Raw genomic sequence first — 15,567 nt, 5'->3', positions numbered from 1 at the left:
AATACCAACCTGACCACCCAAATCACCCTCACGACCATCACATCAGTGGCATCGCCAACATGGCAACCACCACCATTGAGTGACCTTTATCTACGGGTCGATTTTGCGGCTTAAGTTGCTGCCGCTGCGGTAAACTTCGTTAGTGTGCATAATTGCAACGATTCGGAGGGATTGCATTGAAAATTGTGCGGTTAATGGATAGAAATGGTGAGTTTGAGCAACTAAGGCAGGGTGTCTGCATATAACGTGCAAAAATGTTCGTATATACCTACACGTATCAGGTGTTTTTAATGTTTGCATCCTCATGTGAAAGTTTTTTCGCACTAAAATTTCTTGAATATAAGATTAAAAGGCAAGGGAATGAAAATGAAAATTCATTAACAATTAAATTGTTGAATTCAGTGAGTTCCTTTTCTCTAGTTCTACTTATTATCTTTAGGTTATTTGAAAGAGTGTTTGACGTAAATATAGAAATAAAAAGAAACCCAAAAGTTTAAGTGAAAAAGGTTGAAGACATATATGGAAATCCTCATAAATAAACACACCCAAAATGGATATTTGCATAGTCTAAATATTTATTTAGTATTTATTAAACTGGTTAATGGTCACCCTGTTTTCGAACATTTGCATTGCTTAAGCAATTTAATATGAAAACGAGTTAACATGCCTTGCGCCATGTTCGATTACGGTTTGGCAATTACACGATGGCTTTAACATACCTGATTATTATTGACCGCCACATCGACGGGGCGCGGTCGGCGTCGGTGAATGCGTTTGCGTGCTGTTTGATAGATTTTCCAATAAAGAGCCAGAATGACAAGCAATGGCACATAGAATGTGCAACAGGTGGCGAAAACCTGAACAGAGAAAAAACAAAAGAAATGAGAGAGTATTGTAGATAAAAAACGAAGGAAAACTCATTTGCCATAAACCATGACGGTTATTTCCTCGCCATGCCTCAACTAGCTACATTTTTCATGTTACTGTTTCTGTTTTCTTTTACCTGATAGGCCACATCCTGTGAGACCATGCATTTTTGTTGTTCAATACGCTGCAGATAGTCTGGATCCTTCCAGCCGAATTGCGGTGCCAGGGAGACAATAACGGCCGCTGTCCAAACACAAAAGATCATCATGAAGACACGATTGCTTGTTCTCGAGTGGATGTAATCAATGTTGGTCACCGCCCAGTAGCTGTAACATAAATATGAACAAGAGCAATTTTAGTTGCAATTGCTAAAACTTGGACGCACACATAAACAAAAGGCTAAGTGTAGGGTAACAGGGGTTGTTAGGCGTTGGGCACGTAAAACGCGCACAAAATGTAAATAAAATGCTGCATAAATCTAGGCGCTAGACCGCCCGCTCACTTACTCATTCACTCACACATATGGCATTGCGACAAAGTAAAGAAACGTGTTCGATATTCGGTTTCCGTCTAACAATTTTCCCACAGCATTTCTTTACCCATTGCTTGTTGTATTTTCTTTTTCTCTTGCTTCCCTCTCTCTCTCTCTTTTTTTTTTTTTGGGCTTTGTTGTTAGAATTTATTCTGTGTTTCGCTTCTTTTTTTTTGTATGTGTTTGTGTGCCAAAACATGTTTTATGTATGTGTGTGTCTGGGTGATTTACATGACTGTGTATACGCTTAGGTATGTGTTTGATTGTGTGTGCACACACGGGGCATTCATATGCATGTATGTGTGTGTGTGTGTGTGTGTTGTGTGTATGGGTATGTGTGCCGGGCATTTTTCAAATTTCCATTTTTATAGCTTGGCATTCACGTTCACATCTAGTTGTAATAAGGTCCCTTGACTTTAGCAAAGTACTTGCCATTCTAAGAACTTAATCCGTAGATTTCTTTCACAATTCATTCTTCCTTTCTCATATTTCTATTCTTTGATCATTATTCATGACATTGTCATTGATAATTAGGTAGCAATTTTACGCATTTTTTATTATTTTATTATTGGCTAACGTTCTGGTAAATATGTATGAGTGAATTTTATTGTATATACCCAATATACATCTAATATGCTAATAAAAATAACAAATTACGACTGTAATTCAATATAAATCTATTCCTAACAATGATCTTCAAACGCACTTTCTTTAAGTGTTAGAGCTACATACCTTATGCTTGGTCAAGTAAATTTATTATTACAAGAAAAGAGTATACAACATTTCGTTTTGCAACAACCAAAATGTATTTATTTTTAGACTATTTTTGTAACATTTTCTCTCTGTAGTTTTTTGTCTGTCTGTCTTTTTTTTTGGTTTGATTTGGTTTAGAGGGCAACATGCCTAAACGAGTTTTGAAAACCCTATACATATGTATGTATGTACATAAATACATACGTATATATCGTTTGGATGTTGCTAAGCTGCTGCTGGTGGGCTTTAAGTTTGGTTGGCCTTAAGTAAGGATGAAAATGATATAGTCATTAGCTAACTACTCCACAAAGATATTTGTAAATGACTGGGTTGAAAGGTTATTTTAGGGTGTTATTTCTGTAACTGCGGTTTCTCTGTGTGTCTGCCTTTGTGGCTTGTCACTCTGTGTGTGTGTGTGTGTGTGTGTGTAAATTAATGCCAACATGACCGCATATTTTAAAAATTTTGCAGACAATCTGCTCAAATTTCCTTTATATAAAAAAAGTGTGTCTGTGCTTTTGTGTGTGTGTCTTAAAGTGCTACAACAAGAACAACAACTGTAAGAGCATCAAGGATAACAGCAAATCATTTGTTTATGTATTAATTAAATGCAATTTGCATAAACAAATATTGTTTGTTTGAGCCATGTTGATGCTGAAGAGCAAACAATTGCCTCTGTCCCAGAAAGTGTGTGTGTGTGTGTGTGTGTGTATATGGGTGCCTTTGTGTGTGTGAGAGTTTAAATCAACAATTAATTGAGTTGACTTAGCACTTGACACGATCTCTATAGCAGGCTGGCATATCAACCATTAAGCAAAGTTTCATTTGTTTAACTAGAGTGACAGCTTAATAAATATATGCACAAAAAATGCAATTAAATGACACTCAACAACAGTTTTCACAAATTCTCTTTTTTGTTTTTTCTTTCTTGTTTTGTTTTGTAAAAGAAAATGAAATGCATATTACATACATACATACATACTAGGCCATGTATAAACAAATTGTATTTGTAATAAATTATAATGACTGATGATGACTTCTTCATCTCATAGCAATGTTAGATATATAGCCGAGCCATGGAGGATGTGCCATGTGCTATGTGCCATGTGCTATCGACCATGGACCATTGCTTTGTTCTTCCTTTTTGCAGCATTCTAGACTTCTAGCCTGCCCATATTCATTAGCATAATATAATCGATTTCAAGTTGGCAATTTTGATTCACTGCTTAAAATTAATGGAATTTTGTGATTTTCCTGTCACTCAGTTAGAGTTCCAAAAGTTCCAATTTCATTTTTTTTTTCCAGTTATACTCTGAAGAAAGGGTAGATTTGTTATAGAAAGAACTTTGCAATGCCATTACCTTGATGTAAAAACTGAAGACTTGAAAAAATTAGTTCTTATTTGTTAAGTAAAACAAAGTTAAGACTAAAGCAAAGCCTTAAAAATGGGGCTAATAGACTGACATGTAATTATTTGAAAAGCTTTAGAGGACTATAATTGATAAATATCTGAGGAAGTTGACGAAATGAAATAAGTTGGGGAACTTTAAGCCAAATATTTTCCAAAATTTCCATTCAAATCATCATAAAACTCATGACATTAATACCTAGATTTACAATATATTGATAAGAGTATTGTGATTTCGTCCTTTTCTATGACTTTTTGTTCTTTTCTTTTTGTATTTTGTAATTTTTTATTCGGCCTGCTGTGTCGTGCTCCGCATAAGCAATGAAAAGCCATGTAAATTAACAGAACCCCAAAAAAAAACCCAGCAAAAAATCTTTGGAAAAAACCCTAATAAAACGTCTGTCATGCTTATTGTCAAAGTAAGTACTATGTATATGTAGGAACCGGTGATCAGGCACCGATAGACAATAAAAGAACCAGAAGCGGTCATCGTTTCTAAAGCCAGTTCGTAGTGCTAAGCCAGCATATAATAATAAAAGACGGTCACACTGACTTCTAAGTTTGCAACGATAGCGAGCACACGTTTCGGGACAGACCTACAGTCCGTTTATTTTCTCAAAGCCATAATCTTTAATTGTAACACTAACATCAATGCCAATAACGAAACCGGAATATAAATAAATACCACAAATTGGGGGCTCGTCCGGGATGGCAGCTTAAAAGTGAAACAATTAATATTGGCTATTGAATTTTACAAATTCGTTAAAACTTGTAAAATTCTAAGAAAGAGGGAGACAGCAAGTGACGCTGCCTCGAAGAAACGTTCACGTGAGAGGAAGAGAGATAGCTGCAGTAAAAGCGCGGTATCGGCGAGCAACAAGAACTAGAAAACTTGGCCGACGAGGGAGACAGCAAGTGACGCTGACATAAGGAAACTGCAGAAGGAGTGAGAAAGCTGATCAGAAAGGTGGTTCTGGAATTTTCGCAGCACGTGACGAAATATTTGTGAGGTTTGGCCGAAGAAGGTACCATTGGGATATACCAACAATCAAAAGGCAAGGCAGGAACGGATCGAAGGGCACAATAGAGAGCGCTGGAGAAGTGTACGGCGCTAGAGAGGATTGTGGCTACAACGATTCCGGTTGCAAGATTGATTAAAGGTTGCAAAATCGATACAAGGCTGCCACAACGGAGGCTGTGTAAATTGCTGGAGAAGTGTACAGTAGTTTACCAGTGTTGGTGGTAATAACGTTTCGAGGCTTTGTTAACTGTTGCAGAAGTGTACAGCGGTTAGCCAAGGCTGGACGCAACGAAACTTGAAGTCTACAGAAACTAGCGTTGAGTTCTAGGAGTGAACTGCGTTAGTGGTGGCGGTGGACAAAATCTGGTGACGGCGGCGTGAGAAAGTTTTGGCAGTGGCAACAACTCGAAGGTTGGCGAGAAACTGCAGTATTGTTGCTAAGAGGGGATTTCGGATGGAATTTGGCGATAAGACGAATAACATCGATCAATAGAAGACGACGACAAAGCAGAGCGACGTGGGACCAACGAAAGACGGGAAAAGCGTATGTTATTCAGAACTAGCGAAAACTGATAACAATTTTCAAAGCTAGAAAATAATACTAACATAGTATAAGAAGAATTGTACGTAATTTTAAGTTTGAGATGGAGCTTGCAGAGATTCTGGCTCTAAGCGTGGTGGCTTTGCGATCGAAATTATCCGAACTAGGGCTCCCTACGACTGGCAGGAAACGGGATTTGCAGAATAGGTTACTCAACTATTATGGTTTGCAGGAGGAAGATGAGGAATCAGACGATCAGTCAGTTATAACAGCGAATGGGGAACTAGAGATTGCAGCGGGAAACGTAGTTAGACCCGAGAGATCATGGTTTACTTTGAAAGATGTTGAGGACAGCGTGTCACAGTATTCTGGTTCAGATATTCCTAACATTGCTCAATGGATTGAAGAACTAGAAGAATGTGCAGCCACGGTACAGTGGAATGAATTACAGTTATTTGTGTATGGAAAACAGTTATTGTGTGGGGCGGCAAAATCTTTCATAAGAAGTCAGAGAAATATTAAAAACTGGAGATCCTTGAAAACAGCTCTTCGTGCTGAGTTTAGTGTAAGAATATCTTCAGCTGCAGTCCATAAGAAGTTGAATCAGCGCCAACAGAAGAAAGGCGAAACTCTAAATGAATATTTATATGCATTGATGGAAATTGCGAAGCCGGTAGACGTAGATGAGGAGAGTCTGATAGAGTACTTCGTTAAAGGTATTCCGGATACAAAAACTAACAAAATGATGTTATTCCAAGCTCGTAATATTTCAGAGTTAAAGTTTCAAATCGAAGTTTATAAGAAGGGACGTGATTCATACAAGGCAGCAAACAGATTTGAAAGTAAGGCATATGGTTCAAGCGAAGCACAGGCAGTACAGGCTCGAGAGAGAAAATGTTTTGGTTGCGGAGAGGCGACTCACTTAAGAAAAGATTGTCCTAGGTACGATCGAAAGTGTTTCAAATGCGGTCAGCCAGGTCATCGTGCAGCTCAGTGTAGCATCGAAACACAGATTAAACGAGAGAAGCAAGCAAATGTTATTCAACATGACAAAGTTAAAGTTAGCTCGAGTACGTTCACCCCGTCTGGGTTAGAACTAAAGAATGTTAGCTATGAGAATATCGAATTTAAAGGGCTCATAGATACAGGAGCAGATATGTGCTTGATTCGTCGAAGTGTTTTTTGGAAGCTAGGAGTTAAACAACTAACAGGTTCTGGAAAGTGTTTGGTAGGAATAGGAGATGCGAAAATTTTAACGTTTGGTAGTTTCTCTTTAATGGTGATCATCGACAAAATTAAAATAGTAGTTGAGTTTCATGTAGTTCCCGATGAGGACATGGGGTTTGACGCTATTTTGGGAAGAACGATTCTTGATAGTGTTGACATGAAGGTAACAAAAAATGGCACTCAGTTTTTAATTAGCAATGAGAAAAAGGTAGTAGAAGAAAAGACTGAATCTGTTGAGGATTGGATGAAGCAATTTGAAGATGTCTGCACAGTTTTTGAAGGGAAGGACGAAATCGGTTTAGAGTTGTCTCATTTAAATCAAGAACAGGCTAAAGAGGTCGAAATGATAGTTGAGCGATACAAGCCAAAACGCAATCCTGATGCGAAGACCGAAATGAGAATTATTTTGAAAGATGATATTCCCGTATACCAACACCCAAGACGGTTGGCCTACTGCGATCAGCAGATTGTAGACAATCAGATACAAGAATGGCTTGAGGAAGGAATTATTCGAGATAGTACATCGATGTATGCATCCCCTATAGTATTGGTAGCAAAGTCAAACGGAGCTAAAAGGTTGTGCTGCGATTATAGAAAATTGAATGAAAAGATAATTCGCGATAATTTTCCGATAGTTTTGATGGACAGTGTAATTGATCAATTGCAAGGAGGAAAAGTTTTTACTACACTGGACTTGAAAAATGGATATTTTCATGTACCAGTAGAAGCAAGTTCGCAAAAGTTCACTGCATTTGTTACTCAGAAAGGACAGTACGAATTCTTATATGTACCGTTTGGTATCTCAAACTCTCCAGCGGTCTTTACGAGATTCATGATGGCAGCAATGCAGGAGTTGATTCAGAAAGGTATAGCGATCGTATATATGGATGACATAATCATTCCAAGCAAAGACATTGAAGAGGGAATGTCAAGAATTAAATTAGTTTTGGGGGTAGCCGAGAAGAATGGATTACAGCTAAACTGGAAAAAGTGTCAGATTCTTCAAAATCAAGTCAATTTTCTAGGATACGTGATTAGTGAAGGGATAATAAAACCGAGTGAAGAGAAAATTTCGTCGGTACACAATTTCCCAAGACCGCAGGATAAGAAAGCAGTGCAAAGGTTTCTCGGTTTAACATCGTATTTCCGAAAATTCATTGAGGGATATGCTTTAATGGCGAAGCCACTTTCCGATTTGCTAAGGAAGGATAGTAAATTTGTGTTCAGCGAGATCGAGGAGATATCATTTGAACGATTGAAGGCAGCATTAACGAGTGAGTCGGTATTGAAGTTATATAATCCGAAAGCGCAAACAGAGGTCCATGCTGACGCGTCAAAATATGGTTATGGGGCAATTCTAATGCAGAAAGATACTGAGGATAATTTGTTCCATCCAATTCAGTACATGAGTCGAAAAACGAAAGCATGTGAGCAGAACTATCATTCATACGAGCTAGAAGTTCTAGCCATAATTGAGGCTCTAAAGAAGTGGCGAGTTTACATTCTTGGCTTGCAGTTCACTATAGTTACAGACTGTAATGCATTTACTATGACCATGAAAAAACAGGAAGTTCCCTTGAGAGTAGCCCGGTGGGCCATGTTCTTGCAGGATTTTAGTTACAGTCTAGAGCATCGGTCAGGATCAAGGATGAGGCATGTAGATGCTTTGAGTCGAGTCGCCTGTTATTCAATATCGGATAGTATTATTCATCGTCTGAAAGAAGCTCAATTGGTTGATGATTGGACAAATGCTGTAAGAAGTCTAGTTGAAAAGGGCGTGTATGAGGATTTCTATATTTTGAATGAGGTCTTGTTCAAAGATGCCAATAAGCAGTTGATCGTAGTACCCGAGCAGATGGAGAATGAAATCATCTTACTTGCCCATAAACAAGGACATTTCTCAGCAAAGAAAACACAGTTATTGGTCGAAAAATCATACTTCATTCGAAAATTGAAAGGAAAAGTTACACGAATAGTTGAGAGTTGCGTACAGTGTATAATAACAAATGCGAAAATGGGTAGAAAAGAAGGGTATCTGACAGCGATTGATAAGGGAGATCAGCCGCTAGTTACGTTTCATATTGACCATGTGGGGCCGATGGACCTCACTAAGAAGAGGTACAATCATTTGTTAGTAGTTGTTGATGGTTTCAGTAAGTTCGTATGGTTATATCCTACCCGAAGTACCGGGGCAGACCAAGTCGTAAATCATTTGGAAAAACAAGCAAATATATTCGGTAACCCAGTGAGAGTAGTGACCGATAGGGGAACGGCGTTTACGTCACATTTGTTTGAACAGTATTGTAAGGACAATAACATACAACATTTATTAATTACAACTGGTGTTCCGCGGGGAAACGGGCAGGTCGAAAGAATGCACAAGATCATTGTACCCATGTTAACGAAATTGAGTTTGGAAAGCCCAGCAACCTGGTATAAGCATGTAGGCAAGGTACAACAACTGATAAACAACACTGAGCCAAGAAGCACCAAAGTGAGTTCGTTTAAGATACTAACAGGTTTAGATATGAGAGTTCCTGAAGATGCAGAGCTAAGAGAGCGTATTTTAGGATGCATAGTGAACGAGTTGGATGAGGAACGAAAAGAGATCCGAGATAGGGCGATTGAAAATATTAAAGTCCTACAGGACGAAAATCGAAAGTCCTTTGATGCAAAACGGAAGATCGAAAGGATATATAGGCCTAACGATTTAGTAGCGATAAAGCGGACACAGTACGGGGTAGGTCTTAAGCTTAAAGGAAAATACTTCGGTCCGTACAAGGTCGTATCAGTCCAGAAACATGGAAGATATGAGGTTGAAAAAATAGGAGATACGGAAGGACCAACTAAAACATCCACTGTGGCCGAGTTCATGAAACCTTGGGAAACTTCATTCGAGTCGAATGAAACGTCAGGAAGGCCGAATGTAGGAACCGGTGATCAGGCACCGATAGACAATAAAAGAACCAGAAGCGGTCATCGTTTCTAAAGCCAGTTCGTAGTGCTAAGCCAGCATATAATAATAAAAGACGGTCACACTGACTTCTAAGTTTGCAACGATAGCGAGCACACGTTTCGGGACAGACCTACAGTCCGTTTATTTTCTCAAAGCCATAATCTTTAATTGTAACACTAACATCAATGCCAATAACGAAACCGGAATATAAATAAATACCACATATATATATACACATAAGACTCATACGATATAAAAGCATTATAATTTGTTATGCCTAGATTCAATTCAATTGAATTGAAGTCAATCAATTTATCAGCAGTAACAGCAGCAGCAGGCGACGCGTTGCCAAAGTTAAGTTGAGTGATGAATTATAACAATTTATATTATTTTTATTAGGCAGACGGAGGCGTGCTTCTGGGATAAGGGGGTGGCATGAAAGCAACAATAATTTAAATGTGATTTTTTTCCATTATATGTGTATATGTGTGATAAATGCGCGGCACTCGAGTGTAACACTTTTTTAATGCATTTCAAAATTGCGCGCCTAGCATACAAAAAAACCATTACTCAACACTTTTGGAAACGAAATCGTGTTCTTTTCATGGAAGTGCCTACTAAGACATTGAAATAAGGTCCTTAGATATTGATGTGAGTCCTGGAACATAATTTCAATTTCAGTTTTTATAACATTTTTTTCCAAACATGATTAACTATTCAGAAAGCTGAAAAGAAGCTGCACAAAAGTTGATCTATAATTTGAACTAAGGAGGAATATATTTCAGTAAGATAAACCTTAATGAACTAAAATTGAGTTCAAGAGAGTTGTTCGCGAGCTTGAACATATGTACATACATTAATGAATGTATTTAAAAAAAAAAAACTTGTATATCAATTTCCCCGCAAGTAAGCATTTCCTTTAAATGCTCATTATTTTTCCAACTGAAAGGAGATTTGACGTGTGACGGAAACTTGGGCTCAAAAAGTCAAGATAAGTAAGTTTGGTCATTTTAAATAGAGAAAAATCTTAAAGTCCTAAGACAAAATCTTCAAGCACTAACATGACTTAAATTTAATTAACTAAAGTGTAGAAATACATTTTACTCAATTAGTAAGAAAATATGAAAAAAGCTTTCATTGGGATTTGAATTATCTTGTCTACTTAAATTTTAGCAATTAAATAAATTAAAATTTTGAATTTCTTTTGTCTAAATCTCTTCTCTAATGAATTTATTTTGATATTTATGGAGATTTTGGTTTCTAAATACACACCAACGGATTAAAATTAAAATACAAGTGTGAAGGAGAGAAATAAAAAAAAAGAGAAAGAATTAAAACATTGCCTTTTAAGCTCTCCATAATTAATTGAAATTTTATATTGTCGAGTGGCGTCAGTCAATATTTATCTATGCATTTTCATTTTGTTGATGATTTTACATTGTGTTGTTTTTTCTCTCTCTCTTATTCATTGCTGTGTTTTATATACCTATATGCATATATATTTTTTATTGCATTGTTATATTGTCAATTCCCATTTGACCATTATTCAATTCACTTGCATATTTGATGCCTGTCATCCAATTGTTTTTGTTGGCCAGCTAATCGATGGCATTACATTTCAAATCGCCCAAGTGGTAAGTGAGGCAAAAAAAAAAAAGGAAAACAAATATATTTATCTTCACCCCTTTTAGATTTTCATTTAAATAAGAACTATGCGTGTGTGTGTGTGTTTGTAGAGAGAGTGGAAATTCAGTTTGTAGTTGGGGTTATGGCTTTGTTTTTGTCGTATGCCCTACGGCAGCTGTGACATGATTACATTTTTAGCTAAATTACTTTCGCTGAGCTAAACTTACTTTACTGTTCTCTGTTTTTTGTCAACGTTTGTCGTTACATTTGTTTTTGTCAGTCTTAGCAGCAATTGAAAATAATAAGATTAAATCCATATACAAATGTATTGCCTACATTTGTGCGCAGATCTAAAGCAACAGGCCCAAGTGCTAGATTTGACTTTGGCATTTATTTTTAACTAACTTTTACCTTATTGAATTATTAGAAAGGCAATATATTTGGTCATGTTCTCTATACTATTTTTTAATATTTTTCTAGGCATCACTCTAAGGTCGATTTGTTCTGCTTCAGTGAGAGAGTAGATCAATGAAATTTATCTATCGCGAAGGTTGGAACAGCAATAAACTGTTGAAGAAAAGCATTGGGTTTAGCCACAAGTAAAAGATACGTACTTTTTGGTCGGCACACCAGGGTTAAGAAGAACAGTTGACAATTAAGTAATAAAGTACCAAACCGAAGCATGCTTCTGCTCGGCCGAGACTACCTTGTCCTGTATTGTATCAGTCTTTAGAGTATTGAATTTTCATAGAAGCTGTAGCCTTATTCAATTTGCAAACGAGTGTCTTGCCAAATTTCTCTATTGAAATCACAGAAATAATCCCTCATATGCTAATTAAAGACTTATACTAAGACTACTAATCAAGAGAGCATATAAGCTTCGGTGCTTTTCAATTAAAATTTGCATTGAAAAGCCATTAAATAAGTTTTCAATTCATTGATTTTAAATTGATTCGAATAAGCTTTAATAATTACAAATTATTGGGTTGAAAGGTGTTGTCGATGTATGATGCTCTTCTGAAATCAATTAACATATTTAATAAGTTTTCTTTTGTATCTGTTCGGTTTTGTATCTGTCGCAAATTGTTTTACTATTTGAAACTGTCATTTATTGTGAGCCTTGCGACAACTGCAACAACAATTGCTGACAGCAACAAATGTAATTTGGAAACATGCTTACATAGCCAAAAGATTTAACATGAGAAGAGTTCAGCATTTTTGTCAATTTGTTCTTTTTTTTTTTTGTCTTTTCTCCAAGTACTCAGTCCATGTGTGTGTATATATTTTGTATGTATGGCGTTGCGTTTAGCTGATTTCTCTATAAAGTTGAGTTTTGTGTTGTTATTTTGCCCGCCTTGTTTAGTACGTAAAGTTTTCTACTTGCCGCACAGCTGGCACAGGATGTGTCGTCTTCTCTTGATTACAACGGAGTCCCTTTGCATATGCGTCCTGTTCTTCTTTTTTTCCCTACTTTTTTTTACAGTGCGTGTGGTGCGTATGTGGTTGGTTGGTTGGTTGGTTGTTTGGTTGAGGGTGCCAGCAATTGTAATTTATGGCCCACAAACAAGAAACTTATGTAGATTACAAGGAAAACAAAAGCCCAAGTAGACATGGTCTATGGCCCCTATCCATTCACCCTATTCTGTTGCTCTTATGTATATGCTGTCTATAGGAGTATATGCAACCAACTATACCCTGATTGTTGTCTGGTTGCCCTGCTGCGTTTCCTGGTCTGCAGTTTATGTGCTCATTTTGTCAACTGAATAGGCCATTTTCTATTTACATGTACATACATACATAAGTACATATCTCTGACTGCAAAGCTGCAAATTTTAATTGATTTCTTCTGAATTTTGCATAAACTTAATTATTGGGGCTTAGCAGTCGATGAAAACGTTTTCTTGTCTCTGATGGGTTTCTCGGAAAAAGAGACAAATTGAACAATAAATTATTAGGAAACTAACAAATTATTCCTGGAATTTCTATTATTCAATGTTCTTTTAAGTTACAGACCTATAAATGTGTTCGGAAAGTTCTCCTTGCATAAAAGAAGTAAATCATATTTCAAAAATCATATACACATCAACTTGGTTGACATTTGTTGCCGTTTGTTTAGTATTTTTGCTGATCTTTTGTACTGTAGACCAGAATGCTATCTGTTCTCCTCCATCAATCTTGTTTCTTTTGTAAAAGTAAGGCATGATTATTGGCAAATTTGCATGCTCTATAAGTGAATTCCAGTTGGAAAATTGACTTCATTAACTGCAATTCAAACATCATTGGCCTTTGGTATAGTAAGGGTAACTTCTGGGCCTTAAGTAGTTTGTAAAGAAAAGCCAAAACGATGGAAAATAAATGGTCTTGGGTTACCTAAGGTTAGGACGAACAATGGCCAACAACGTAGCTTGTTCCGAGTTGTGAATTGGTTAGCTTGTTGACTATTTTTGGTTGCCTGCTGCTTTTTGGTTATTTGCTTTACGTTTCCTGGATTTTGACTGGCTTGCGTTGTGGTTTCTGGCTAACAAAGTTTTTCCTATCGTTACGTTTTCCTTCTCCTATTCGTTTGTTCAGCTTTTGCTCTGTTCTGTTTTGTGCTGTTTTATACTGTTCGGTTCGAAGTTTTGTCCAAACCAGAAAACCAGCCATTAATCACATGGCTTTGCACGGGCAAAACACACTGGGGCTAAACTCAAAAATAAATACAAATAGACCTCAAACACACACACACACACACATACACAGACACTTACTTATGGCTTAATATAACCGCAAACTTTTCAATGTTTGCGACCAAATGCAAGTGGCAAAAGTAATTTCGGTAAGTCAAAAGGCTTGAACAGAGTTTTCTCTAGTTTTTAATGCATTTTCTCTCTCACTTTGTTTTACTTTCTGTCCCTCTTTCTCTCTTTGTGTGTGTAGCTGCTTTTGGTCAACATCAGCCTTTTAATTTGACTGGAAAATTTCAATTTGTCTTTTGGCCCCTTCGCACCACAACCACACGAGGAGCGGGCTCTATCCTCGGTGTCCCTGACCCCCTTTGCTCAATCGGCAAGTTGGCAAAAGTTTTTTTTTTTGCGGGCATTTCATTTGATTTATATAAAATTCAATTTTACTTCTCACACTGATTAATCATCCTAAAAAGAACAAACCAAACAAAAAAATAGTCATTATTTTGATTTATGCAAACAGTGAACAAAACCAAAAACAAACCAAAAAGAAGCAAAAGAGTCAGTCAGAATATAGGCAAAGAATAAATAAATTAAAGCGAAAAATTCTAAATTTAAATTAAGGATTTTTGGGGTTAGCCGCACTGTGACAGTTATAGAAATGTAATTCATCTTGCCTGTGGTTCTTATCCCACTTCAGCACCTCTCTCCTTCTTTTTATGACTCTCTCTCTTTCTCTATTTGTCTATTTGCTGCTTGGCGGTTTGCCATTCAAATGAATATGTTGCTTTCATGTGGCATACAATTGTGGCACACTTTGCCTAGTTGTTTCATCCTAATTGCTTGAAAAGTTTGTTCTCCAGCGAGTCTAGAATAGTTGTCAGCATCAATATCTAATTGAGTTGCCTTAAGTCTGTAGGTTAAACCAAAGTAAGATTAACTTTGGAATTGAAAAAATCAAGTAATGAATACGAGAAGAAATATTAGTCAGTTAACATTAATGTATAAGCCCCTAAATAAAAAAGTATTGAGTAATTATTTTCTTCAGCTACGTTTGGTTTTTTTAGACTTAAACTTACGGAATAGTCATAAATTTTAATATTTCACTTTATTTGCAATTTGTTTATTCCTTTTATTTTTCTGTGGATGTTTTCTGACTAAAATATATTTTAAGAATGCTTTTGAACTTCAATTTGGCGTATTATTTCTTAATTTCACATCACTGGTAAAACAATGTGGCTGTGTGAGTGTTTTTAAAAAAATGAGTTCTTAGTTGTTGTTTATTTGCTTATCATTCAGTTTGCATTGTACACAAATAAATACGTACATATACATACAATATAAATTATTTTTCTATCCATCTTTTATTTTAAACCCAATGTTAAAACGAACTCTCGTATTTAAGTGCAATTTTCATAGACAATGAAGAATGCATATGAGGTTGAAAGAAAAGAAAAAAAGAGAGCAATGTTTAAAACCACTTTCAATAAACAAATACCTTATGAAAAAGAATTTCCATAGTAGTTAAGGCATTAATATTAAGCCTACCAAACAACAGAGCAGTAGCTGCTAGGGCTCGTTTATATTTTAAAGAGACTTTTTCTGCATTTAAGTAGTTGCTTTTAATATACAAATACTCTAGCTTAGACTTGGATTAGGTACATAAGTGAAACATCGAATTCGGAGTCAAGTGAATAATATGTACCATGTTTTTTAATATCGTTCCTTTAAATAGGTGGAGAAGTAAGATTCAATCTAGTCTAACAATAGGTATGAAATATGTAAAACAAGGCTTCAAATCAAAGCCAAGGTTGAAAGAAGGTTTATAAAAGAACTGAACAGGAAATCCCACGTTAGTATCGAGAGTCAGTTGCAATAAGTTGGATATCCTAAGGTTGGTAAAAACAAAATTCTTATGTGGGTATCTTCTTAATTTAGTTAAGTCGATTACGTTCTGCCATTTTGTCTTT

The 15,567-nt window shown here is 36.4% G+C and overlaps 1 protein-coding gene across 1 annotated transcript in view; it reads right to left on the bottom strand.

Moving 5' to 3' along the window:
* Positions 1–15,567, bottom strand: part of 5-HT1A (5-hydroxytryptamine (serotonin) receptor 1A) — a 76,045-nt gene that overhangs the window by 16,006 nt on the left and 44,472 nt on the right. Inside the window, exons 6-7 of the mRNA XM_068288765.1 lie at positions 1,004–1,193; positions 720–857 (exon numbers count right to left, since the gene is read on the bottom strand). Coding sequence (XP_068144866.1) covers positions 720–857; positions 1,004–1,193 — 328 coding nt within the window. The remainder of the gene's footprint in view (positions 1–719; positions 858–1,003; positions 1,194–15,567) is intronic.

This window comes from Drosophila tropicalis, unplaced genomic scaffold, assembly GCF_018151085.1.
Source record: "Drosophila tropicalis isolate 14030-0801.00 unplaced genomic scaffold, ASM1815108v1 contig_593, whole genome shotgun sequence".
Taxonomy (NCBI): Eukaryota; Metazoa; Arthropoda; class Insecta; order Diptera; family Drosophilidae; genus Drosophila; species Drosophila tropicalis.
This window is presented reverse-complemented; position numbering and strand designations above follow the sequence as displayed.